Below are 27,228 nucleotides of genomic sequence, written 5' to 3'. Positions count from 1 at the left end.
ATCTCTAATATTTGCTAGATGAACAAATTAATAGAAATTACAGTTTGTAGTTCTAGAGTATGGAGTTAAATCATGTCATTTCAAGATATTTATTTATTTGTTTGTTTGTTTTTACATTTTTAATGTATTTAGCGAAAGACAGCTCATTTTATTCACACAGACATTAACACTGCTCTTTCTCCATCACATAGAACAGACCAGAAGCCCTTTCTTTCGATCTCTATTCTGTTAATCTCTCTGACAGAAAAAGCTTGTTTCTATAAAGTGATGCAAAATGGTGGGTGACGAGTGAATCTATATTTAAAATCCAAAACCAGATAAAAACAATCTCCCTCGAACAAACACGATTTCTCTGTCTACGAATTGCTGTTTTAGATAAAAGAGGACATGGGGAAGTTAGATCAATGTCCGTGAGGACGGTACAACGTGTTAATAACGCTACGCCTCAGTTTCCCGCGTTTTTCTTTCTTTCTTTTTTGCTATTTTTAAAAATGTGTATGACAATGTAGACTATATTTCTCTGTTTTCTCTGACCTTTAAATGTACCTTTCTCAAACTTCCGAAGAACATCTGATAATAGAAATGTAACAAAAAGAATGTGAAAAGGCTGCAAATGATCGTTTGAACCTCGTGTTACAGAGAGGCTCTCTGCAGTCTACACTGAGAAACATGTTGCTTTAAATGGACTTAAACACAAAAGAGTTGTGAAACCAGTGACTTCTGAAGTCAATACAAAGCAGCTCCTTCCTCAGTGATAGAGCTCAATCTCCAAATGAACATCATAGGGCTCCTAAACCTGCCCACGTGACTCGGACTGATATACCCCTCGCGCTCTGGTGAGTTAAGGCACAAGCTCAGACTTAACACGGTTCATACGGCAGAGAGAGAGAGAGAGAGAGAGAGAGAGAGAGAGAACGGAAGGGAAAAGAGATATACAACAAAAACTGAAGAGAGAGAGAGACCTAAAAGTCATATAAAGACAGAAAGTGAGAGTGTGAGTGAGAGACCTGTAGAAAGTCATAGAAAGAAAGGGAGAGTGGCAGAAAGAGAGAGAGAGAGAAAGAGAGAGCGCAATGGGTCCATAAAAAGTCTATGAAAGGCTGAGAGAAAAGAGAGATTTGTCAGGGAAGAGAATAGATAAAAGAAACAGAAGGAAGAGATACAGAGAGAGAGAGAGAGAGAGAGAAATAAGCAAAAAGAGGGACAGCGTTATATGAAGAAGCTCTGAGGCTGGTGATAACTTGTGTCTGTGATAGTTTCCGGGACGCTCGGCGAAAGTGTGCGCGCGTTTCAGTGGAGGTGTCCGAGCGCGCGAGGCTGATGAAGGTGGAGGGTGATGCGGCCAAAGGCGCGCGCGCTCCCGCGGACTGCTGCGTCACGCGGCTGCTGCGCGCCGTGGAGAGCGAGCTGCGCGCGGGGCGCGATAAAGGTGACCCGACAGAGAAGCAGCTGCGCGTGAACCTGGAGGAGCCCGAGCTGTGGAGGAAGTTCAAACAAGTCACAAACGAGATGATCGTCACCAAGAACGGGAGGTACAACAAAAGCAAACACCTATAACAACGCGGTGCACTGATGAACCGGAAACAAATAAACATCAAAGAACACATTCCACTTACTTTTACACCGGTCACTTTTAGTGCGTTAGTGTTTTTTTCTCTCTTTGAATTTAGAATCTAGTAACATTATATCTAAAATTATACTAATACCTAGTTATCTTCAGAAAAAACAACTAAAACTTGCTCAGAAGCGCCCTAACTGATTTTATTCAGACAAGAAATAAACTTTCAGGCGCCCAAAGACGTTCATTACTGGGGCAATATAGACTTACAATGATCGATAAAAAAAAGCATTCGTTGTTCCGGTTTTATTACAAATGTTGTCATCTTTCCAACGTCTGTTAAACGTACATTTCTGTGACCTTTAAAATGGGGGGTTCGGCATTCAGAAAAGACGTCTTGTAAAGGACTGCGAAAGTCGTCATGAAAAGACGTGTAAACTTTCACTCTGACCGAGGGTTTAAATGTCTAATGGACGTTCCCAAAGTCCTTCATTTCACGTTGTTTTTAAACCGTTTACTCTCTGGAAATAAGCTGTCGTATGTCATAACTGGACTGGACACCACGGTCCGTTCCAAAGCACAGAACACACGAGAACTTGGCTCAACATATTTCCTCACGACTACAGTCAGTCTATTCTGTCTAATACGTTTCCTACAAAAAGGACAAGCAAAATAAACGTTCAGATATTTATCTCACAGGTTTATTTAATACAAAGGGCTCTGGAACCACTTATAAAGCACATTTACACCCACGTGCAGTCACACTTCAACAAATATTACATTTGCCACGTTTATTATTTTTATTATTTTGTTGTTGTTTTTAATTTCAATGAATTGTGCGTTAAAAAATACTGAAATGTGTTCTCTGCAATACGTTAATTTCATCAATTAGATTAAAGCAATATACTTCACATCTGTCACTGATCCATTTTTCATAGGTTGGGCACTTAGACGATTATCTTCAACAGTATTATAGCGTATAATTAAATTGAAGCATAATAGCCTATGCTAACTATAATAGCTGGCTCTTTTAAAAAGGAAAAACGTTCTATTTGTAACCTGTTTTATTACAGCGTTTATGACGTTTTGCATTTCAGCTGTTATTAGATTTCAGACGTTTGTAATTGTAATTATAAATATATTGAATATGGAAATATTTAACAATAAACGTTTAGAACGACTCTCAGCAGCTTGTTTTTTATGAAAAACCCAATTCCAGTTTCTTGACTTTATAAATATAAAATATTTAATATAAATATATCAAATGTTTGAATAAATATCAAAATAATTTGTGCAACATACACCGAATTTTGTGCAGATTTTGGTTAATTTACAAATGTATAGGATTTTAAATGTAATTGATTTAAACTATTTCTACAATTCAAATTCAGATATTAACTTTAATTCTGAACATAAGCAAAATTGATGAAAGGCACAAAATGTTAATTATGATATAAATAATGTCTTTTTCTAAGGTATCATTATTTTTACGTAATTTTATGTAATATTCTTTGCCAGAATGAGCTGTTTCCCAAAAGCCCAGAGCCATCAAGTTTTTCGTGCAGTTATTACAGAAAATTAGATACATCCTGTTTGTGATAACACTGATGATAATTAAAGTTGCTACTTTTTCTCTGAAATCACCAAGAAATATATTTTACTTTTAAAATAATAAACAAGATGAAAGTAGTGCTCTGACGTATAAATCTGACAGGTTTACGTTTAGAAATTTAGAAAAAAGTTTTCCAACTTTGTAGGTCCATGCTTCTCTCTCTCTCTCTCTCTCTCTCTCTCTCTCTCTCTCTCTCTCTCTCTCTCTCTCACTCTCTCTCTCTATATATATATCTGTCCAATTATCTGTCTCTTTTTTCATATTATATTTCTTCTCTCTCTCTCTCTCTCTGTTCTTCTATACATGTCTCTATTCGTCTCCTTTCATGATTCTCTGTCCCTCTCAGTCTGTCTGTCTGTCTCCACCAGTATGTCAGTAAGTCAGTATGTCTGTCTGTCTGTCTAAAAGGAGCCTGTCTGTCTGTGCGTGTCGAAATCAATCCGTCTATTTGTGATTGCAGCTATTGGCTGGCTTTATTGGATCAGGCGTTTAATTTATTTGAATGGGTTTGTTGTTGTACTGTGTGAAGCTGAAGGGTGTGTTGACCAGTTGGCTGTGTAGTTACAGGTCAGCGCTGCAGGTGGGTGTCTGTCCATTTACATGTTCCCCAACAGCCCCACTCCAGCTCATTTTATGTCCAAAAAACAATCACGAAGAAGTTGGTAAAACAAGTCGTTTCCAACCAGTGTGTGTGTGTGTGTGTGTGTGTGTGTGTGTGTGTGTCGTGTTGATCTGCTCAATGCACAACTTCACAAAGCTTTATTGGAACCTATACTTTTTGGCAAGAGAAAATTGTGTGTGTGTGTGTGTGTGTGTGTGTGAGAGAGAGAGAGAGAGAGAGAGAGAGAGAGAGAACACACTATGGCGGCCTGAGTGTCTATTTTATGAAGTTATTTCATCATATAGGTGCACGTTGCAGTCATACAATTACAGCTCTGTTCCGTTGCTTAATGCGTAAGGTACCTCTCGACTCTCTTTTTACACTTGCTTTGGCTCTGAACAAATCCACAGCTGTTTCTGTCCATCTTTTGACCACGAGAAGAACAACTCAAAACTCAGAACAGACTAAAATCTGTATGTGTGGGATTAAAAACTCTGATAAATTAATTTTCAGGTCTATGTTAGGAAAGTCTGGCAAAGAAAACCCTATTTTTGGCAAAAGTCTTTGAACAACAGTGAAGAAGGAGTGCCTTAATGTTTTTAAACTCATATTAAACTATGACTTATTATTTTTATTATATATCATTATCATTATTATTATTATTTAGTAGCTGTGCAGGGCTTTCTACCAAGTTTTCAAAATGTTATATCAGTATCTGTGTTCATGTTGGATTAAAGAAACATGTCTAACAACTGCAAATATGATGTCTACACATATACAGACACAGAAGCATGAACAAGCGTTTAGGCTTAAAACCTTCCTTTGATTTGTGTCAGTGATACATCTACATCGATTTGTCTTTTCTCTAGACGAATGTTCCCGGTCTTAAAGGTCAGTGTGTCTGGCCTGGACCCGAACGCCATGTACTCCTTCCTGCTGGACTTCAGTCCGGCTGATGGTCATCGCTGGAAGTACGTGAACGGCGAGTGGGTGCCCGCAGGAAAACCTGAGCCTCACACACACAGCTGTGTGTACATCCATCCAGACTCCCCCAACTTTGGAGCCCACTGGATGAAGGCCCCCGTGTCGTTCAGCAAGGTCAAACTGACCAACAAGCTCAACGGAGGAGGACAGGTGCTTTAATCAGTGTTGAGTTCATCTGCTATTTGTGGTCACTGTGGTCATTTTCTTGGACACAGCAGAATGTCCAGTCTGCAATAAAAAAGCAGAAAAGGAGTTTAGTTTGAGCCATTTATCCACAAGATTAACACATATATATATATACGATGTCTTATTTGTGACATTACAAAAGCAACATATTCACAACAGGGTGATTCTTCTCCTTGGTTTCCATTAATATGTGGTTTTAACTGTGGAATCAGTGGCAAGTTCTAAGATTTTGTATTCTTCACATATTACATTATCCTTCAATTTTACAAAAGTAATTTTACATTATATCATTATTTTAAACTGCAGGCCTCTGTCTGTTATTAAATTATTCACTTACTACTATGAATCGAATATGTATTTTATGTATTTATAAAACTGCTTTGCTGTTGGCCCAGAAAATGGCCCACAAAATTTGTTACTGTAATCATAATTGTAGACTTTTATTTTTAGAATACATTTATATGCAGTGTGATAAATATTCTCTCAAATAATCATCTTCCAACAATCACACACTGATCAATTTATATTTTTATGTGAAAAATGATCAAATGTAAAATCCAGTATATCATTGCTATGTGTTCACATTTTTCATCCCATCAATGTATCGTCTGCCAAGGACTGTGATATATAAGGCATAATGGTTTTTGCCAGAGCATTTCCAAAATGGCTGCCCTTGTGGTGTGTTCCCTGTGTGCAGGGAGTAGTGCCTACCAAAGTAGTCCAAGGGACAGCAACAGGTGAACTGGCAACAGGGTCATTAGTATTTATTGATGTCAATGGTGCTCACTGATGCATGAGGGGAGTACGACCCAACGGAAGAGCTACTGTAGCACAAACAGCTGAAAAACTGAATGATGGCTATAGAAAGATGAACACAGTTCATAGCCGTTTGTAATGCCTACGCTGACCTTTACTCCCTTGTGCATGTGAGAATTTGACGCATTCACAGGAACATTACTGAGGTCAGGTGGTGGTGTTGAACGAATAGTTTTGGATCACAGATTCCCCTCCAACATAGATGCATTAGAGCTTGGTGATTAGCATCTTGGGATCAAGTCTGATAGTTTCCATGTTCTCCCAGTGTCGGAGTAGGCTTCCTCCCACAGTCCAGAAATATGGAGGTTAGGTGAATTGACTACTTCAATCTGTCCTGGTGTGTGAATTAATATCTGATGGTGTTTGTGCCCAGATATAGATTGCCGCTATCCTGGGTGAACCCCCTAGTGCCCGATGCAGTCCTCCAGGTGGACGGTCGTTCCTGGTTGACAGCACGCTGTGCACATTTGGCTGCCACTTCTCACCAATCTGTGTGTGGATTGAATGTTGACTGGCATTCTGTGTTGACTGTGAAGCATCCTTGTGTATCTAGCAAGGCACTGTATATGCGCAACTATATATAAATAAATAAATAAAACTCACCCTAAAGGTACTGGAAGTGCTCCATCAGTTCAGAGAGTGCTATGTGTGCAACTCAAAGTAGCACTGACTACCTATGAGCTGTCCAAACTTGGACATAGTAGTTACATTACTCTGCGTACCCTTTCCCCTACCTAAGCTTTAAACAAGCCCACCACACCAACCTCAGCCCAGCATGAAAGAGTCAGAGCCATTGTGTATGTGTCCATGTGTGTGTTTGAGTACAGGTGTAGCACTTTGTCTGCCTCACTGGGTGCGTAATCTTAGCCAGGCCACTCCATGTGCTCCATGCGGAGCTTTTAGGAGCCTTGGGCTGCCTCTAATCATGCCGTCTGCTGCTGCCTGGGAAATATCAAGTGTGCATTTATACAATTAGTGCTCTCCTCGGCGTCCACTTCACCTATGGAGCCCCTTTGTTCAGCAGGGCCCGCATGTAAACAGGAATAAACAGCTCTTAATTGCCACTTTTCCCGTTTAATGCACTTCCTGCGTTCAGACGGCAGCATTCCGTCCCCGGAGGCCCAGTCATCGGGGGCTTTCATCGGAGAGCCCCCCGAGAGGTGCTCCAGTGAGGAGCGGCTCCTATTTGAGTATGACTCCTGCTGGAAAATTATCGCTAGTATTTACATGAACGCCCCCCCCCCCCATCCCATAGACACACTGCAATATCACCCCCTCCCTCTCCACTCCCCTTTCTCTGGCATTTTTAAATGCAGTGTTGGCAAGTGGCAGAGGACGGTGAGAGAGGGGGTGAGTGAGAGAGAGAGAGAGAGAGAGAGAGAGAGAGAGAGAGAGAGTGAGAGAGAGAGAAACCGGGGGCTCCAAATGAAATAATTGCTGTGGTTAGTTGTACATTATGGTAATTACCTGTGTGTTTTTTCTATGCAAAAATTAATTTAGCCATCAGTCCTTAGATGTTTCAGAGGCCAAAAAAAGCAAAATATTAAAAAAAAAAAAAAAAAAAAAAAACGGCATCAGTAGAGGAGGGGAAGAACGCACACACATACACACAAAGCCCTCTCTCCCCTGCCCCAGCCATGCAGATGAGTACCTGGCCCTCATCAGTCATCACCATGGTGAAAGGTGAAGTAAAGCTGTCAATTAGAATGAAAAACAGTTTGTTCTCTCCCTCTCTCACCCTCTCACTCACTCGCTCTGTCTGCATGTCTGGATGTGTAAAATATATGTAGTCATGCACAAAAGTTTATGCATGTTTTTAAAGGTGAAAAATAAGTGAACACACTGAATTTGCATCTTCTGTTGTGCTCTGTGTTTATCATGCATATCTAATCATTATTTTCATGCATCTAACTCTTAATATCTTGTTAAATGCCCAATTCTGAATTGACAAACTGCATTGATTCAATTCAGTTCAATTCAATTCATCTTCTGAATTTAACTTATAGGATATATGCAACACAAAATTATATATTTTTATAGTTTATTTTTTCCCACTATGTTAATCCCAGGGGAAAAAAAGAACTTCGCACAACAATCTGCAGTTTCTTTTTAAGTGTGTACTGTATAGAGGAGGGGTCACAAGGAAAATCAACAAAACCAGAGGTACCCAAAGTTTAGCATATGACCAGAAGCCTAAAATTCTGCAAATTAATGAATTTGCATATGGTAATTAAATGCTGGACAGAATGAATATTCACTGTACAGCATGTCCGAATATTGTGACTGAATTGTCCAATTATCCAATTACTTACATTCTCGCTCTCTCTCTCTCTCTCTCTCTCTCTCTCTGTCTGTTTCTCTTTTCCCCTAACTGTCTATCTGTTTGTGCCTCTCTCACTCACTTCCCCTTGCCCTCCCTCTCTTTATCAATCTATCTTTTGTTGCTGGTGTAGATTATGCTGAACTCTCTCCATAAATATAAGCCACAGATCCACATTGTCCGTGTGGGGGGCAGTCATAGGATGGTCACTAACATCTCCTTCCCGGACACCCAATTCATTGCTGTGACAGCCTACCAGAATGAGGAGGTCAGATACACACACACACGCACTGATCACAAATTAAAATGATCTCCTTTTAATAAACTATGGTTTTTATTCATTGCCCAGTAGTTACTCTTTCTAGGCTTACAATTACAGAATAGTCCATCTGTTGCTGTGCATAATTTGTTTGCCTGCTTTCACCATATTCTTCAGTAGTCAGAACCCCGATATTGGTCCTGCTACAAGTGGACCAGACAAAGCAGTACTGCCAGAGCTTTTGAACTCTGTACCCTCTCACTCACTGACCACACCACAACAGTGCAACACATATTAACACACCACCAACACGTCAGTGTCACTGAGAATGATCTACCAGCCAAATACTACCTGTACTGTGATGGTCCACTGAGGGTCCTGACTGCTGAAGAGATATAAAGAAGTTAACAACAGAACACCAGGTGGACTACAGCCTTAAATTATAGAGCTACAGTGTGCACTACAGTATCGCTGAAAAAATTGACAATGAGTGTAAAGACAATTAGGTAATTTTAATGCTTTGGCTGTTAAGTCTCTGAAGATAGATGAAAAGGAATTTTAGATGTGTCCAAAATGATAAAAATGCTAAAAGACCACACAGTGTGCTGTATTCTTTTCTATTGGGATTTTATTTCAGATATGCAGACCAATTTTGAAAGTGCTTCAAATGTTCAAGCTTAATAAATCAAATATTTTGCTATTCAGTTTAATAATCAGTATGACTTATCATCTCATTCACAGATAACTGCACTGAAGATAAAATATAATCCCTTTGCAAAGGCCTTTCTGGACGCTAAGGAGAGGTACATTTGGTAAAAATTGGATTTACAATTGAAAATATATTGAATTTGTTGGAAACTTGGCTTTATTCAAATTTCCATCAGTGTAGCAATGTTGTTGCGCAGTCTATCATATCATAGCAGGCATTAGCGCTAGTCAAGCTAGCATGACTGTGCGAAATCAGCTGTGATTAGCGAGCAATTATTAAACGTTTATGCTGGGAATTGAGTGAGTGTATGAGTAAGGAGCTTGTTGGAGAGGCAGTGTGAAGTGAGGGTGAGAGATTTGGAGCATGTACGGTGAAGAATGTGTGAGGTGTAACACATAGCTAATCATCATCAGGAGGCTAGTCTCTGATTAGCCATGCGCTAACTCTTTGACCCTCATTTATCAGTGAGTAAAGAACACAAATCCAGCAGTGCCCTGTCTGCAATGACTCCTCTTCATACCGTTATGACTACTCCCACATTCATTCACTGGAACCTAAATACATTTTGTTAAAAACTACACTTGATTCCATTGGCAGTATGAGGGTTGGAATTAACAAATATTAACTTACGATAATGGGGTTTAAAAACAAAAACAATAGAAAACAGCAATACATATTCTTTATTTAATCAACTGTTATTTAATAAAAAACTGTATTATTATCCATCACCAATTTGAGAGTGAGTGTTGAAATAATTATGGAAATCTGTACAAATTTGTAAATGTTTTATAGCAATGAATTTAAAAAAATTGGAAACTTGTCCTGAGGCAGTTTGATGAATTTTTTCTTAATCTATAGGAGTCATCCTAAGAACCTTATAGAACATCCTCCAGAAAACCAGCATGTTGGCATACCACACTGTAAGTCTTTCTGGCTTAATATCAAGGTACCAACAATAAAATGTTTAGGTTCATCTTTCTAGAAGATCTAACTTTGTAACTGGTATGGATTGTTTTGTATTTTGCGTGGTTTACAGGTGGATGGTTTATCTCCAATCCAGACTCGCTTTGTTCGTCTGGCAGCAGTAACTTCCCTTACCCAGGAGGTTTGCCCCTTGCCCCGCACCATGGGTATAAACGTTACTCTGGTCTACATGGACACCGAGCCACACCCTACCCACCTCCATACCTGCACCACCACCACCGCAGCCATAATTCAGGTAGACCATTGAGAAAGGGGGGTTATAATCTTCTGTCAAAATGACTTCAAAAATATTTTTAAAGTTTAAAGTAAATGAGACTCGCACATTCATCATGAAATAGTTACACATTGTAAAGTGAGAGAAAAAGAAAGGGTTTTTGATACAGCAGCGCTGAAATATATGTGTATTTTATTTAAACAAGTCTGACAAATGTGGGTGGTGGACATGGAGATGAATAATGTGAACATTTTTCCTATCTGCTGGTGCATGATAATACCATCAGAGAATCAAAATGTGTATTAGAACTGAGCAAAAGTCATTACATTTTAATAGAGGATTACAGGTAAACATTTTGAAATAATTTTAAGTCTTATGTCTACTATGGAGGGGGGCACGGTGGTGCAGCAGGTAGTATCGCAGTCACACAGCTCCAGGGACCTGTCTGTGACTGTCTGTGAGGAGTGTGGTGTGTTCTCCCTGTGTCTGCGTGGGTTTCCTCCGGGTGACTGTCTGTGAGGAGTGTGGTGTGTTCTTCCTGTGTCTGCGTGGGTTTCCTCCGGGTGACTGTCTGTGAGGAGTGTGGTGTGTTCGTCCTGTGTCTGCATGGGTTTTCTCCGAGTGACTGTCTGTGAGGAGTGTGGTGTGTTCTCCCTGTGTCTGCGTGGGTTTCCTCCGGGTGCTCCAGTTTCCTCCCACAGTCCAAAAACACACGTTGGTAGGTGGATTGTCGAGTCAAAAGTGTCCATGGGGGGTAGGGTGTGTGTGTGTGTGTGTCACCCTGTGAAGGAGTGGTGCCCCCTCCAGGGTGTATTCCCGCCCTGTGACTCCAGACCCACCACAACCCTGATCTGGATAAGCACTTACAAACAATGAATGAATTAATGTCTTATTTGGGGACTGAAAATTAAACATGATTTTAGGTTAACATTTCCAGCCTTTATTTTCATTCACTTAATCTCCATCTTCACTCATCATGTAACTATCTTTCTTTCTGTAGTTGGTCTGTCTGAGGGTCTAAGTCCAGGTGCTCTGCAGGTGTTTTCTGGTCATGAGAGCTGGACAGGTGTTTCTCCTCCTGGTCCTGCTGCAATGCTGTCAGTGCCATCTGGCCCAACCTCACCTGGAGTCAGCAGGTCAGAACCAGAGCAAGAGTCAAACAATGACTTTTATTCTCCACCACAGTGAGCTACAAGAATGGCATGTTTAGCACTGGGGGGGATTTTGACCCTGTTGCACTGTAAAATCCCTGCCTGTGTCAAGTACGTGTAACTGGAAAAGTACATATTAATTGTTTATAGACAACACAAAAAGTAGGGAGTCAAAAATAATATTTTCAGGCAAACATAATAAATTAAAAATGCACCATTATAAAACTTCTAGAGTAATGTGCACATTTTCATGTACTTATGCTGATATCTGGAATTTTGGAGTAAATGAAATGCAGACCTTTCAGGATAGTAATCTATGGAGTCAAAAATGGTCAAAAAGATTTTGAGCTTGTGAAATAATACTCACAGATGTACCGAATTTGTAACTGCATTTTAGCAACTACATACACGTAAAATTAAAATCCACAAATGTATTGGAAGGGCGGCACGGTGGTGCAGCAGGTAGTGTCACAGTCACACAGCTCCAGGGACCTGGTGGTTGTGGGTTCGATTCCCGCTCCGGGTGACTGTCTGTGAGGAGTGTGGTGTGTTCTCCCTGTGTCTCCGTGGGTTTCCTCCGGGTGACTGTCTGTGAGGAGTGTGAGGTGTTCTCCCTGTGTCTGTGTGGGTTTCCTCCGGGTGACTGTCTGTGAGGAGTGTGGTGTGTTCTCCCTGTGTCTGTGTGGGTTTCCTCCAGGTGACTGTCTGTGAGGAGTGTGGTGTGTTCGCCCTGTGTCTGCATGGGTTTCCTCCGAGTGACTGTCTGTGAGGAGTGTGGTGTGTTCTCCCTGTGTCTGCGTGGGTTTCCTCCCACAGTCCAAAAACACACATTGGTAGGTGGATTGGCGACCCAAAAAAAAAGTGTCCGTAGGTGTGACCCTGAACTGGATAAGCGGTTACAGATAATGGATGGATGGATGGAAATGTATTGGAATAATCCAATTTAAAACAACAATAATAATAATTTAAATTCACAAATGTGGAAAAAAGATTTGTAATGTATAGAAATAAGTTTTAAATGTGTACAAAAGATATGCATTTGTAAATCAAATGTTGTGAATGTGTGAATCAGTATCTGTCAAATGGCTTAAAATGTGCCAGAGCAAACATTTTTGAGATTCCAAATGTGACAGTGGGAGTTTTTCAATGTGTCGGAAAAAATCCACACATTCACCTTCTCTGCTGCGTGTGTGAATCTTAATTTGCAGTTGCGGATTTAAGACCCTGTTTTGACGGCCAATTGATGGACCAATAAGAAAGCTTTAGCTGGACCAATCAGATCGTGAGGTTTGTTTAACCAATCAGAACACTGATTTGTTGCTGCCAATCATAGCGCTTTTCCACCAAAAGAACTCTGATTCTTGAACCGGTTCCGTTCATTCACAAATTACAAATTTGTGAATATAAATTATTATTATTATTGTTGTTGTTGTTTTAAGTTTGAGCATTCACATTTTTGGATTTGAATTTTACGTGTATGTAGTTGCTCAAATGCAGTTTATAGTGAGTATTGTTTTACAATCTCAAAATCTTTTTGACCCTTTTTTGACTCCATAGGAATTGACTGACTATCTCCTAATTGTTCTATAGTAACACCTGCCAGTAATATTCCAATATCATTGTGCATTTCTAAATTAGATATGTTGCTAAATATTATTAGAACTTAATATAACATTACAAAGTTAATGCCCTTTGACCTTTACATATCAACACATGCCTCTCTAAATGAGTAATTTCTGAATCTTTCCTTTTGTTGCGCTTCTTTAGTCAGTACCCTTGCCTCTGGACAGTTAGCAGCTGCAATGTGTCCTCCAGTCCACCAGGGAGTGCTCTGAGCTCCACCCAGTGTCAGGAGGAACAGCCAGAAGCAAGCTCCACCTCTGCATCACCTTGCTCTATCCTGCAGAGCCATGGGCCACACAGCACTGACGGTGTGGTGGAGCAAGCTAATCATAACAGGGTGGGTGGGGTTAGTTGGTCTGCAGGCTCCACCCATTCGTTCTGAGCATGCTTGATTTATACAGAAGGTCCTGCCACTCATGAAAGGTAAAATATATTTTCAATGTGTAAGATGTATATTTGCAGCACACTGCTAGTCACATGATCTTTTACCGAGGAGTATATCCCAAACTCAAGTGTTGCACATACTCCAGTTTTCTGATTGATTAACAAAAGATAGATTCTTTATTAGCTCTTTAAGTTGGGATATGGTTGTAATAATTTTCTTATCAGATTAGGGGTATGCCTCAAAAACTACAGAGCTTTGCACCCTATTGCCTACATAGGCAGCTGACTAGTTGACTCGGAAACCAAAATGAAATGGACCTCATAATTAGACAGTGAATACATAACATTACAAATAACCCACGCTAACACTACGTAACTAATAACATTTGACAAAAATATTCTACAGAACAAATTTTAGCTAATAATTTTGTGATGGATATATATATCTTCCCCTATCTACCTTCCCCTCCACATTTAGCCCAGATGTTCTCATGGTTATTTTGTTAAGAATACCTCTTATCTGGCTCCTAACTAAGCACTAAATGCTAAGCACTAACTAGCTAAAATAACGACTAGCTCACTGACCATTGAAAAAATAACGTAAACAAGTACCAAAAAACTATAACTGATCTCAGAAATCCTAATTACATCCCCATTAGTGCATTTGTATTACAAGACATGTAAACCTGCTTACACCAATTAAAATAACTCATATCTGAGGATGACTTTGCTTGCTCCACTTGTTTTTATCGTTGTAAATGGATTTTTCCAATAATTCTTGTGACTGCATTATGATATGTACTTACTTCTTAAATATACTGTAAAATTTAGACTAAATAATTAAAATGTAACTAGTACGCTGCACATTACACATGTAAAGTAAGAATTTATGTCTTAGTTATGGAATGCACACTTCACAAATTAAATAAGGACACAAATGAAAATGTTAGTGGGAACTTCTCTAGTAGTTTAACTCCCAAACATGAGTGAGTATGTGAATGAGCATGCATAGCAGCTAAAACACTGAAAACACCTTCTTGTTTCTACTCTCCTTGTCCGTTTTATCTACTTCACTTACAGGTGCATGTTGTAGTTCTACAAATAGAGACTGTAGTGCATCTGTTTCTTTGCATACATTATCCACTTTCATTTGGCTCTTCGTTTATCAGGAATGTTTCACCTGCAAAGTCGGAGGCAGTAGCTCATCGTTTGTTGCAGTTTTTCTTAGTAATTTCTAGTCCTTCATTTCGGTCACAGAACACTGTTCACAGGATTTTTTTTCTTTTGGTTGCTGTGGTGACAACATATTTGTACTAGTACAACACCACCATGTCAACATTACTGCAGCACTGAGACTGTTCCACCACCCAAATCATACCTGCCCTACGGGGTTTCATTGGGGGTCCTGATCAGTAAAGAACAGGGTGAAAAGGGGTTAAAATTGTTTGCAGAGCAAAACTAGCGGAACTACAGTCATTTTTTTATAGAACTACAAAGTGCACTTGTATGGTTTGTGAATGAAGAGTTAATTTGAATGTTTTGGCTGATCTGTGAGTGTGTGAGTGAGTGAGTGTGTGAATGTGTGAGTAAGTGAATGTGAGTGAGTGAGTGAATGTGTGAGTGAGTGAATGAGTGAGGGAGTGAGTGAATGTGTGAGGGAGTGAGTGAATGTGTGAGAGAGTGAGTGAGTGAATGTGTGAGGGAGTGAGTGAGTGAGTGAATGTGTGAGGGAGTGAGTGTGTGTGTGAGGGAGTGAGTGAGTGAATGTGTGAGGGAGTGAGTGTGTGTGTGTGAGGGAGTAAGTGAGTGAATGAATGAGTGAATGTGTGAGGGAGTGAGTGAATGTGTGAGTGAGTGAATGAATGAGTGAATGTGTGAGTGATTGAATGAGGGAGTGAGTGAGTCACTTGATTTTGGGATAAAGACCTTGTCGCAATGTTGATTTATCAATGCATGGATTTAGTGTTGATTAGTAACACAAAAATTATAAAGCAGTTCTAATAAACGACTAGTAGAAGTTATTATGAGCTAATATTTATATGCTAATGTTTTAAGATTTTCTTTACCATGTTTTGCACTTGATTTGACCACTGAATTGTTTTCACCCGTCTATAAAGCTTGTAAATGCCATAATTCTCAGAAGTTTTGCAAGAGGCTTGTGAATCCAGTTTTGACCAGCACTGAAATGGCCATCAAACACACTACTGATCTCTACCCTCTCCTGTGACATTCTGGACCTTTTATAGTCCTAAATCTCTTCTTAATATTCTGTCATGTACAATTAAGTGTAACAGTTATTGTGAGGAATTTGCGTCATTTCAAAAGAAGAAATGTGAATCTTTATGTGATTTCAGTGCATTGTCTGTCTGAAATATTGCTTGATTGCAGTATAGTTACATCCTGTGTTAAGCTAAAGTACAAAGCACCTGCACTAGGCTACTGTGTACATACTTTTGCTTGTCATTAAACTTGTTAAGGTGTTTAATTATGGTATAAATACTACTGAATAAAAGCACTGATGTTTGCCATTTACTATTGAGCAGTGCAACTTGAATGAGTAACACGCCTGCTCGAAATAATCTTTTTAGCAGGAAAATATGAGCGTATTTTCTTTCAGCTCGTTCCAACATTTTGTGGACACTGCATTATGTCTGTGGGGGGCTCTTAAGGTCAAAAGATTCCAGCTGGCCTTTATCAGCTGACCATTATCAGGGACTGGAGAAAGTGACAATAAGAGAAGCTTCCATACAGGATAAATTAAAGTGAAACTTAGTCAGCAATTAGGGCCCAGTGTAATTGTTAGTTGGAGTAGTTATCCAATTAAGCCCCATTCTGACGTTCTGTAGCATGGTGGATCCTTGGCAGGCACAGTGTTCACACATTTACCTGGTACTTTAACCCCTCACACACACACACACACACACACACACACACACACGCACAAAAACTCAGCCACATTTCCCCAAAAAGCAGGTCTTATTTATCTGCTGCTGTAAAACACTGCATAAAGAGATAATTATACCTCCATCATATTTTTCCTCTCTTGAAAATGTTATTTTAATCGCGCGAGTGGAGTGGACCACTCTGTTGTTTTCACATGTGTGTAATGAAATAATGACGGGCGCCCTGTGAATGGGGCCTTGGCACGAGTCTGCGGCACTGTGGGCATGAGACACACACACACACACATATACACACTCCACAGATTTAGAGAGCTCTGGAGCCAAGGACCACGATTCAATTATCCACCAGAGATGGAGAGGCAGGGGTGGGGAGGGGGGGCTGAGAATGTGGTTTCAAACTACACTTTTTTTGTACACATTTCCCATCGTTTTTCTCTAAAAACTAATGTGATATCCTCTTCTGTCCTCTTTGTCCACATGGAAAATAATTGAAAAAGCTAATCTCAAAAGTAGGAGCAAGTTATTAAACAAATAATCACCCACACCCTAGATATTTGGTCCTATGAGGTGAAATCTAATATAAACACAGAACTATTTGTAGCTGTTGTGTGTAAAATGGGAAATTGTTGGGAAACTGATTAATTTGGGAAGGATCAGGCAGAGTCATTTTCACACTTATAACATCAGGGCTTACTGGACTGTGTACACAGTAAAAATCAACTTTGAAATTTGGGCAATTTTGAGATGAGAAATGAACATAAATGTAAATTATTCCCGTACGTATAACTGGTCGTGCCATTCTGAAGATCCATGTAATAAGCAAAATGACAACACTAACTGCCTTCATTGTAAAAGTAAAGTAGGGCGATATTATGATTCTGAACATTACTGTAATTATCGATTATGTTTTATTGACCAACTCTAATACTGTACCCTATAGACTGCCAAAAAACAAAACAAAAAGAAATTTACAAAATGATGGTTTTCTAAAGCTATAAATATTTGACTACGTATAAATACAAAAAGGCATCATGGTGGTGCAGCAGGTAGTGTCGCAGTCACACAGCTCCAGGGGCCTGGAGGTTGTGGGTTCGATTCCCGCTCCAGGTGACTGTCTGTGAGGAGTGTGGTGTGTTCTCCCTGTGTTTGTGTGGGTTTCCTCCGGGTGACTGTCTGTGAGGAGTGTGGTGTGTGTGTTCTCCCTGTGTCTGTGTAGGTTTCCTCCGGGTGACTGTCTGTGAGGAGTGTGGTGTGTGTGTTCTCCCTGTGTCTGCGTGGGTTTTCTCCGGGTGACTGTCTGTGAAGAGTGTGGTGTGTTCTCTCTATGTTTGTGTGGGTTTCCTCCGGGTGACTGTCTGTGAGGAGTGTGGTGTGTGTGTTCTCCCTTTGTCTGCGTGGGTTTCCTCCGGGTGCTCAGGTTTCCTCCCACAGTCCAAAAACAAACATTGGTAGGTGGATTGGCGACTCAAAAAAATTGTCCATAGGTGTGAATGTGTGTGTGTGTGTGTTGCCCTGTTTAGGACTGGCGCCCCCTCCAGTGTGTGTTTCCGCCTTGCGCCCAATGATTCCAGGTAGGCTCTGGACCCACCGCAACCCTGAACTGGATAAGGGTTACAGATAATAAATGAATGAATGAATAAATACAAAAGGCTCCATTAAAAATGGTCCAATAAAGGCACCTAGAAATGCTTGCCATAGATAAACCGTGAGTATTGGCTATAAGGTGCCACCTAGATACAAAGACTCAAACTCCATTTCATGGTCCTTATGAGAAAGTGTCTCTGGGCTGGAGGACTCATCTCCCAGCCTCCTCCACCAGGGCAATCGCATACTCTGCAGCATGAAGTTATGGGACTGCCGAGCGCACACAGCGACGGGTGTGGAGCGGCTGAGGAAGAGGCTGGAGGCTTCCTCACTAGCGTCTTGTAGAGAGGGAGCATCTGAGGGACAAGAAAACACAGGCGTGCTGTTATCTATCCACTCTCAGTTTATGCCTCCATGCTTAAAAACTATAAGTTACCAAAGAACTGTATCATACAACTAATAATGTATAAAATATTCACATTCACATGTTATAATATACTGTAATTGTGTAATAAATATGTTGTAGCAAAAGTTCTTACTGAGAAGGAGCTCCATGTCTGTGTTGATCTGGGCCAGGAGAGCCTGCCTGTGCTGCTCCTGAATCAGATCAGAGGCTCTGGTCATTAGATGCTGCTGCAGCATACTCTGTGCTTTCTCATGGAGCTCCAGAGTGCCCTCTGCTGACACTACAGAGGACTAAAAAACACAAGAGACATGCAGTTCTTACAAAAACAAGGCCTGTTACTATAGATCATTAGTGGGAGACACCAAAGGAGACTTGGGCTGTGTATATTAAAACAAATTAATTGATTTCATTAAATTAACATGCACTTTTCTGTGATATGGGTACGAATATGATATGGATGTACATCATTTGCCTGTATCTTTGAACAGGCATGAACCACAAAATCCCTAAATTAACCGTCCAAAAAACTAGTGCCTAATCGTCTTAATCCGCAGTCAGCTTAGTGTGTTCAGCCAGAGCTGTGTTGTGTGTCTAGAGGTTAACCCACAGCGTAAAGGGAGATATGCTCCTCGATCTGTCTCCTCAGTTCTGTTCTCCTGCCATCAGTCAGGCCTCTGGGGCCTTTCCATGAAGACAGAATATTCCTCTGAGATCTTCGTCGCTTTAGGAACCTCAAAATCTGAACACAGACAACAATGTACAAGCAGATACACATTTTCTCAGTAGTCTTTTAGCCTAGGACTAAGTTGTAAAGATATCCCTGCTACGTTGTTATACTTGCCTACTTACTTGGACAATCTCCTAGACCAGGGGTCGGCAACCTTTACCACTCAAAGAGCCATTTGGACCCGTATCACACAGTAAAGAAAACACTGGGGGCCACAAAATCCTTTTGAAATTTTACATGAAATAACACTGTGCATAACAGGTTTTTTTTTTTTTTTTTTTTTTGCCTTTGTGCTATGTATAAACAAACTATACTGTGTTACATTTATGAAATTAGAAAAATGAAATAACATTTCTGCATGCAACAAAACATTTGTAACTCCGAAAAAAGACGTTGTGTTGACGGTTAAGTAAAATACTCAATGTCTATTTGAGTCCTTGGACGTGCAGTCAGCTGTCAAAAAGTTCAAGAAACCTCACACTGGCGGGTGTCGCACATTGGAAGTTGTGACGTGTATTAAGAGCGACAAAATATTTTAAATATTAAAATATTTTAGATGTTACAATATCGCCACAATCTTCATAGAATTACATTTTGAAAATGAACGAAGTAAAATAAAATACATTTTAATTAAATACTATAATTATTTTCAAAAGCTGAGCCGCATCAGAGGGATCAAAGAGCCGCGGGTTGCCGACCCCCTGTCCTAGACCCTAAAAGTGCTTTTACCTCAACCACCACCAGTGGGCAGCATCTACCTGGATGATGCTATGGCAACCAATCCACTCCAGTGTACTCACCAAACATCAGCTACTAGGTACTGTTTAAATGTTACTGAGTAATAATTTGGAATTACATACTGAATGATATATGCAAATATAATAATATATATTATAATTTATAATAAAATATCACCGTAAAAATTGTAGAAAAATCTGCTGGACTAAAATAAATATCTCACACATAAAATTTCTGTTTAATACTTAATTACACATCTGTTGAGTCTCTTTCTTATCCATTTTGACTTACTCTTCCTCTGATTTCAGACTTTTTTACCTGTTACTCCAAAATAACAATTAAAGCTGTGTTGTTTGGAGTGATGGAGCACAATACAGTACTTTTGGGATTAACCAGATTGGTGTTTGTGATCCAGATATAATCCATCATCACTACCTGACCTCACCAATGCCCTTGTGGCTAAATAGCATCATGCTATTGCAGTAAAATGCTAGTATTGCAGTAAAGGGAAAGAAACTACCATATAAAGTAATTCCATCTAAGGCTTAATTAGTGTGAAACTCTGTACTATGTATGCTTCTTTTAAAGAGACACTCACGGCTCTCTGCAGTGTAACGGCAGCTTTGTGTTGTCTGAGCTGGTATCTGCTTTTCTGAAAGTTCTGTCTCTCTCTATGTCCTCTCCACACTCTTTGGATCAACAGAGCTGCTCTATTCTCCAGTTCACCCAGATATCGCGACAGCTGATCTGGAAAACACAAATATATATACTTATGATTCTCTGAAAATTCGTAATTTTATATATATATATATATATATATATATTCATTCATTCATTATCTGTAACCCTTATCCAGTTCAGGGTCGTGGTGGGTCCAGAGCCTACCTGGAATCATTGGGCGCAAGGCAGGAATACACCCTGGAGGGGGCACCAGTCCTTCACAGGGCAACACAGACACACACACATTCACTCACACACTAACACCTACGGACACTTTTGAGTCACCAATCCACCTACCAACGTGTGTTTTTGGACTGTGGGAGGAAACCGGAGCACCCGGAGGAAACCCACACAGACACAGGGAGAACACACCACTCTCCTCACAGATAGTCACCCAGAGCGGGAATCGAACCCACAACCTCCAGGTCCCTGGAGCTGTGTAACTGCGACACTAACCTGCTGCGCCATATATATATATATATATATATATATATAAACCTTGACTTACGATTGAGTAGCATTGTAGCATTACGTGTGTAGCTACTAAGTTATGTTATAGAGCACTAAATGGAAAACTCCCCCAACCTCCTCCACCAATCTCTTCCACCTCTGCCAGCATCTTTGTCTGATCTTCAAGGGAAATACACTTACAACAAGTTAATTTCTTTACATTCTCTTTTATCATTAAGTATTATTTTACATTTATACATTATTTGTTTTATATAAAGTATTTTTTCTTATTTAAAAACATGTACCAAAAACAATTGATGTGGTTTTTAGGGGGCAACGAATTAATAGCATTTCAATTCATTTTAAAGTGGTAATTTAATTTGATATGATTTACGAGCTGAGTTACGAGCTTGGGCACAGGACGAATTAAACTCATAAGTCAAGGTATTACAATATATATGTATGTCAACTTCAGGTTTTACATCCCTTTGATGTGTTTAAATACGTGTGTCTTTTACCTGCAGGCAGAATCTCCATTAGATGTAGCTGACGCTGGTGGAATTGGCGAATGGCCCTCTTTCTGCGCAGGAGCACTTGCTGACGTAACTCCTCTTCTGCGTAACTCTTCTCTGTCTCTTCCCTCTGCTGTCGCCTCTTCTCTCTACACATGCAAACAAAGGCAATGCAGATAATAACATGTACCTACTTAAATATCAGTAAAATATATTGTACATTCTGCTATCTCAGCTTCTTCTGGAACTGCAGCTACCTTAAGGCATCCGTCCACCTTAAATGATATATCAGTTAATCTCTAGCACCTAGACACAACGTAGACAGAACTTTGGAGTATTAACTATGTAGTTTTGTTGGCTAAAACACACCTGAAACTCCGCTGTAAAGTGCTAACAGCTCTGGGAAGTTTTTTTATCCTGGATCTGGTCTGATGGGCTCTCCAGGCTGCCTGAATCACAGTGGCAGCTCTTATTTGCTCCTCAGAGGAAGGTTTAACCTGATCAAATAGATAGGGCTACAATTATTCTCATAATAGGCAATTACTGAGTTTCCACAACTGCACAGCTGCCTCATTGAACTGACAAAAATACAGTTACAGCAGTCTGCAACAGGGAAGAGGTATACGTTTGTACAGTTTTTCTACACATTATTTCATGAAGGGCTTGAAAACAGGGCTGATTTTGTAAGTCACTACTGTGATATTGGCATTATACATACATTATACATCCATTACACAGGCTATAATATGAAACTCAAGCGTTCCTTATATTTATATGTTGCCTAATGATGCACATTCTATAGCGGTTTCCACAGATTGGTAGAAAAGCAGGTTTAAGTTTCCACCATGCCCAGCAATCATCAACATTCCCCACTAAACCCACTGTTTCTACATATTTCTATAAGCTAATCAGATGTGTTATTTCCAAGTGTGTTAAAATAGGTGCAGTACAAGATACTTGAGTTGCCAGAAATGTATTTATTCCACAAACATGAGAGCCTCTTTTAGGAACTTGGGTCTGCAGTCGATGGATAAGCTGCTGCAATGCTGCATCAAAGCCTTTTCCCTGCCAGTCTTTCCTCACTAAATCATCCAACCCTGCAGGGCACAAAACAGAGGCACTGCATCAAACCTGCAATCTGCCGAGCATGAGTTACAAACATAAATACACTTTACTTAACCAATATCACATATTACTACAAATTAGAACAGTAAATATTACTACAGTGACTTACTATGAATCTAATCTAATGACATACCCATGCATTTTTAATGTGACGTAGGCTTATACTTTATATCATTTAATCATTTTTTCCAGTTACCGTTGTAGTGTTTGTGAATGAGCTGCAGAGACTCGCTATTCTCCTCAATGATAAGCAGCAAAATTTTGGTAGCAGTGCTGCCGATCACAGGGTTAGAGCTGCTGGACATTTTATAAACAACATCATCCATGAGACTGTTCAGAGCTTGCCTTCCCATCTCAGATAGAACAGCACTGCAGAAAAGTAAATGAGGGAGTATTATTATTTGTAATGTTTATTGATTTTATTATTATTACACCAACATATTTTATACAGCCTATGTGCTGTGTCCTACCCGTTTGTCCTGAAGAGATTGCACCACATCATTAGAGTAACTGCAGAGACTTCATCATCCTCACATAACTGCACACTCTCATAATGTTTGGAATGGAGGACTAGGGAGAAGGAAGCCAGATACTTTCAATGTTACATTACGTCATCACACCTGCAAATATCGTGTCTTTGCTGATGGTCAGTTAGTCATGCTCTTGATGTCGCAGCACATAAGGGGATTGGTGCTTATAATTGGTAAACCCCTCCACAGACAGGGTACAAGCTTTGTGTTCATTTTCTCCACTTAAAAACGTACTAGGAAATGTCTCCCGAGTGCCTTTCTTGAACTATGTTAACAGAATGTTAACATACTATGTTTGTTTCTTAGCCAAGAAAAGAGCCAACAGAGCTGCCCTGAACAGGTCTCTTTTTTCCGGCACAGAACACGTGCTCATCCCACTGTTAAAATATCATCATCATCATCTTCTTTGCCGCTTAATCCATTTCAGGGTTGTGGACTGTTAAAATATATTTAAATAATTGTCTTAATATTTGACAGCTTTATTTATATTATTAAGAAATAAAATAAAGTCACCCAGTTCATATTTAATGCATGCAAGTTTCTATTCAGTTCTATAAGGTATGCAATTATAATATAATATTAGATAGATATAATATTGATTCATTTTTCACCCCTGCATTGCTGCATTACATTTACAGAATTTTGAAACTCATGAATAGATTTTAACTGAAAGTATGAAGGCGGCACGGTGGTGCCGCAGGTAGTGTCGCAGTCACACAGCCCCAGGGGGAGTGTGTGAGTGTGTGAGGAGTGTGGTGTGTTCTCCCTGTGTCTGCGTGGGTTTCCTTCGGGTGACTGTCTGTGAGGAGTGTGGTATGTTCTCCCTGTTTCTGCGTGGGTTTCCTCCGGGTGACTGTCTGTGAGGAGTGTGGTGTGTTGTCCCTGTGTCTGCGTGGGTTTCCTCTGGGAGACTGTCTGTGAGGAGTGTGGTGTGTTCTCCCTGTGTCTGCGTGGGTTTCCTCCGGGTGACTGTCTGTGAGGAGTGTGGTGTGTTCTCCCTGTGTCTGCGTGGGTTTCCTCCGGGTGACTGTCTGTGAGGAGTGTGGTGTGTTCTCCCTGTGTCTGCGTGGGTTTCCTCCGGGTGACTGTCTGTGAGGAGTGTGAGGTGTTCTCCCTGTGTCTGCGTGGGTTTCCTCCGGGTGACTGTCTGTGAGGAGTGTGGTGTGTTCTCCCTGTGTCTGCGTGGGTTTCCTCCGGGTGACTGTCTGTGAGGAGTGTGGTGTGTTCTCCCTGTATCTTTGTGCGGGTGCTCCGGTTTCCTCCCACAGTCCAAAAACACACGTTGCTAGGTGGATTGGAGACTCAAAAGTGTCCATAGGTGTGAGTGTGTGAGTGAATGTGTGTGTGTGTCTGTGTTGCCCTGTGAAGGACTGGCGCCCCCTCCAGGGTGTATTCCCGCCTTGCGCCCGATGATTCCAGGTAGGCTCTGGACCCCCGCGACCCTAAATTGGATAAGCGGTTACAGATAATGGATGGATGGATGGAAGTATGAAAACAATGCCATACCATAGGGAATTAAATGACTGTAAGCCCTCAGAAGCCAACTGAGAGAATCGAAAACTTTTCGCAAGTGACTGAGCATCTCAACATGTCCTTTATTCTGGTGGAGGGAAAAAAAAACATTTCCAGGGCCAAGTCATAATATTCTGTTGAAATAATGTTTTAAATGTGAGTAAATTTAGAAAAAGACTTCAATCAGTCAGATAGATGTTTCTCACCCCCGTGGTTCTGTTCACGAGTCGGTGAGTGAGGAACAATAGGTTTTCTGTGACTGATGGAAGAAACCGGTGAAGGAAGATTTCTTCGTCTCTCACAGAGCCGATACCTACACAGCATGTACTGAAGAAAAACAACAGTGTCAACAGCTTGTAAAAGTGAACGCACTGAAAATAAAAACAGATTTTTCTCTTTCTACCTGATAATGTCTGCCATCTGCCTAATAGAAGCATAACCCCCATCGATTTTAGCAGGATTGAACTTCAGTGAGGTACAGCAGTACGCAAGGACGCCATCGTCGTAAAGGCCTTGTTTACATTTCTCTAGACCCCTCTGGTCTCCCATGGCTTTTCTGCTCAGAAGCTCTAACACAGAAGGAAATTTGTTGGTGAAGTCAGGTACTGATGTTGGATCAGTGCTAAGATTCAACATTGAAGAATCACAAGTTTCGTTGTCGTATGCACAGAGAAACAGAAAGTTATACTGCACGTGAAATCCATCATATCATCGCAGTCCAATGAAAAACATGTTTTTACACAATGTGAAGAATAGCCGCTGTTTTTAAAAGATGGAAATACAAAAATGGAGATGCATGATTTTAAAAGGACAGTGATAATGCAACATGAGTGCAACACAAACAATGCTCAGTACTGTACAATAGCAGCTTCTGTACAGGAGCAGTATGTAGTTGCAGACTGTCTGCATTGTTCACAGTGTTTCTATACTGTACCTATATAATCCTATCACACTCATAATTTGATTATTCTGATATTCACATATACAGCTGTGCTTTATGTGAACCAGTACTCACTGGACTGGACCGCCCACAGCTGGGCAAGAAATTCATTATTGCTAAATCACAAACACCACTCAAATTCATCCCTCTGTAACTCCTTAAAACACTTCTAGCCAACAATTAGCATTGAACATATTAGTTTTAGCCTCCTCATTTGCAGCTGCTCCGGGGCAATGTATTTTGTTTCACTCTTTTCTGGGGAGACTATACAAGCTGTGTGTGTGAGTGCAGCTGAACACCAGTGTTGTGTCTTTATTTTGGTCATTAAACAACAGGTAACGGGTCAGGAACAGATTATATATGGCATTAAGACAAAAAAAAAACATGTCACTCACCCTTCATTTCTGATAAGACCTGCATAAAGCTCTCCTCTGATTTTTCAGCCGTGAGTTTTCTGAGAGTTGTGTTTACATTCCCGTCATCTTTTCCTAAAGATGCCATTTTTTAACGTTGCCTCGGTTTTGCGAGTGTTTTTTTTAATTAAACGATGATAATAAAGCTGTTCATTATTGTTTTAATAATCCCAGGGAAGCATTATATTTATATTATTTTTAATGTTCACAGAGCTACAGCCAAAGCCGCATAATTGGTTTCTAAAGCAACGTCTGCGTCATCAGTCCGCGACAGTCCATCTATCTTCCCTACTCTATCTAGTGCACTTTGTACACACCTAGTGTTTTCCACAGATTAGCCTTAACATTATAATAACCTATAGTTTCTGGTACAGCCAGTGACCACTTTATCAACTCCACTGACCATATAGGTGCATTTCGTTGTTCTACAATTAGTAGAACAACTGTAGACCAAATGTTGCTCTGCATATTTTGTATACCTCTATTATCTATGACACCTCATTTCACCCTTGTCTTCCATGGTCATTACCCCCATAGAACAGGTATTATATGGGTGGTGGTTGTGGAATGGATCAGGCACAGCAGTGCAGGTGGAGTTTTTTTTTTTTTAAACATTCTATCCACTCACTGTACATTCTGCTAGACACACCTACCTTGTCAGTTCCCTGTAGATGTAAATTCAGAAATAGTAACTCATCTTTTGCTGCACATTCTATGAATGTGGACACAGGACATTGATGGATGGAAACTTTAGGTTGGCGCACTATTACTACATCAGCAGTGACACTGAGGGGTTTAAAAAACACATCCAATAGCCCTACTGTGTCTGATCCACTAGGTAGCTTGCATTAACAAATTGGCCTTAGCACTTTGTAAATCTGTACTGTTAATCAAATACATTTGTGCAAAAAAAGTGAGCAAAAAGGTTTCATGTTTAACAGTAGTTTGCTGTGAAGGTCACATTTACTTCTTTTACATAAAAAAATCAATATGGGTAGGTTTGACCAAATTGAGCATACAACTAAAACTCATTCATGTGTCACAGTAGGCTTCAGCACAAACAATCCCTTAGTGAACTACTTACTGGCTGTTGTAATCCAGTCTTTGTACTGGATTTTTATATATCCATATTTTCATATTTAACAGGGACATATAATTCCACTTTTACACAAGTAAACACAGTTCACTGGGGTCTTGACATGTCAAAACGTTTGTCAAAATACCACAAGAGTCAAACACAGCAAACAAAAACAAGTCAAAATTTAAA

The 27,228-nt window shown here is 40.2% G+C and overlaps 2 protein-coding genes across 2 annotated transcripts; one reads left to right on the top strand and one right to left on the bottom strand.

Annotated features, from left to right (window-relative positions):
- The first annotated feature begins 1,189 nt into the window (after positions 1 to 1,189).
- tbx19 (T-box transcription factor 19) lies at positions 1,190 to 15,844 on the top strand. Its single transcript, XM_066666078.1, has 9 exons — positions 1,190 to 1,532; positions 4,641 to 4,905; positions 8,211 to 8,345; positions 9,078 to 9,139; positions 9,904 to 9,965; positions 10,082 to 10,264; positions 11,244 to 11,379; positions 13,162 to 13,440; positions 15,519 to 15,844. The coding sequence occupies exons 1-8, from the start codon at positions 1,321 to 1,323 to the stop codon at positions 13,397 to 13,399; spliced, it is 1,293 nt and encodes a 430-aa protein (XP_066522175.1). The 5' UTR covers positions 1,190 to 1,320; the 3' UTR covers positions 13,400 to 13,440; positions 15,519 to 15,844.
- A 546-nt stretch (positions 15,845 to 16,390) lies between these two features.
- On the bottom strand, positions 16,391 to 26,193 carry LOC136691986 (IQ calmodulin-binding motif-containing protein 1-like). The gene is made up of 13 exons (XM_066664995.1): positions 25,944 to 26,193; positions 25,012 to 25,177; positions 24,815 to 24,935; positions 24,603 to 24,696; positions 23,037 to 23,136; positions 22,763 to 22,935; positions 22,432 to 22,538; positions 21,811 to 21,938; positions 21,448 to 21,590; positions 20,358 to 20,506; positions 18,902 to 19,033; positions 18,428 to 18,584; positions 16,391 to 18,244 (listed from the first exon to the last, which is right to left on the bottom strand). The coding sequence occupies exons 1-13, from the start codon at positions 26,047 to 26,049 to the stop codon at positions 18,021 to 18,023; spliced, it is 1,800 nt and encodes a 599-aa protein (XP_066521092.1). The 5' UTR covers positions 26,050 to 26,193; the 3' UTR covers positions 16,391 to 18,020.
- Positions 26,194 to 27,228: the final 1,035 nt, after the last annotated feature.

Source organism: Hoplias malabaricus, chromosome 3, assembly GCF_029633855.1.
Source record: "Hoplias malabaricus isolate fHopMal1 chromosome 3, fHopMal1.hap1, whole genome shotgun sequence".
Classification (NCBI taxonomy): domain Eukaryota; kingdom Metazoa; phylum Chordata; class Actinopteri; order Characiformes; family Erythrinidae; genus Hoplias; species Hoplias malabaricus.
This window is presented reverse-complemented; position numbering and strand designations above follow the sequence as displayed.

Excerpts from the sequence above, each read along its gene's own strand:
- tbx19 (XM_066666078.1), top strand. The coding sequence starts at position 1,321 with ATGAAGGTGGAGGGTGATGCGGCCAAAGGCGCGCGCGCTCCCGCGGAC. Across the intron at positions 4,906-8,210 it reads AGCTCAACGGAGGAGGACAG|ATTATGCTGAACTCTCTCCA; the intron begins GTGCTTTAATCA and ends TTGCTGGTGTAG. Across the intron at positions 10,265-11,243 it reads CCACCGCAGCCATAATTCAG|TTGGTCTGTCTGAGGGTCTA; the intron begins GTAGACCATTGA and ends TTCTTTCTGTAG.
- LOC136691986 (XM_066664995.1), bottom strand. The coding sequence starts at position 26,049 with ATGGCATCTTTAGGAAAAGATGACGGGAATGTAAACACAACTCTCAGA. Across the intron at positions 22,936-23,036 it reads AATCTCTTCAGGACAAACGG|TGCTGTTCTATCTGAGATGG; the intron begins GTAGGACACAGC and ends ACTTTTCTGCAG. Across the intron at positions 18,585-18,901 it reads AGCATATCTCCCTTTACGCT|TCCTCTGTAGTGTCAGCAGA; the intron begins GTGGGTTAACCT and ends TGTGTTTTTTAG.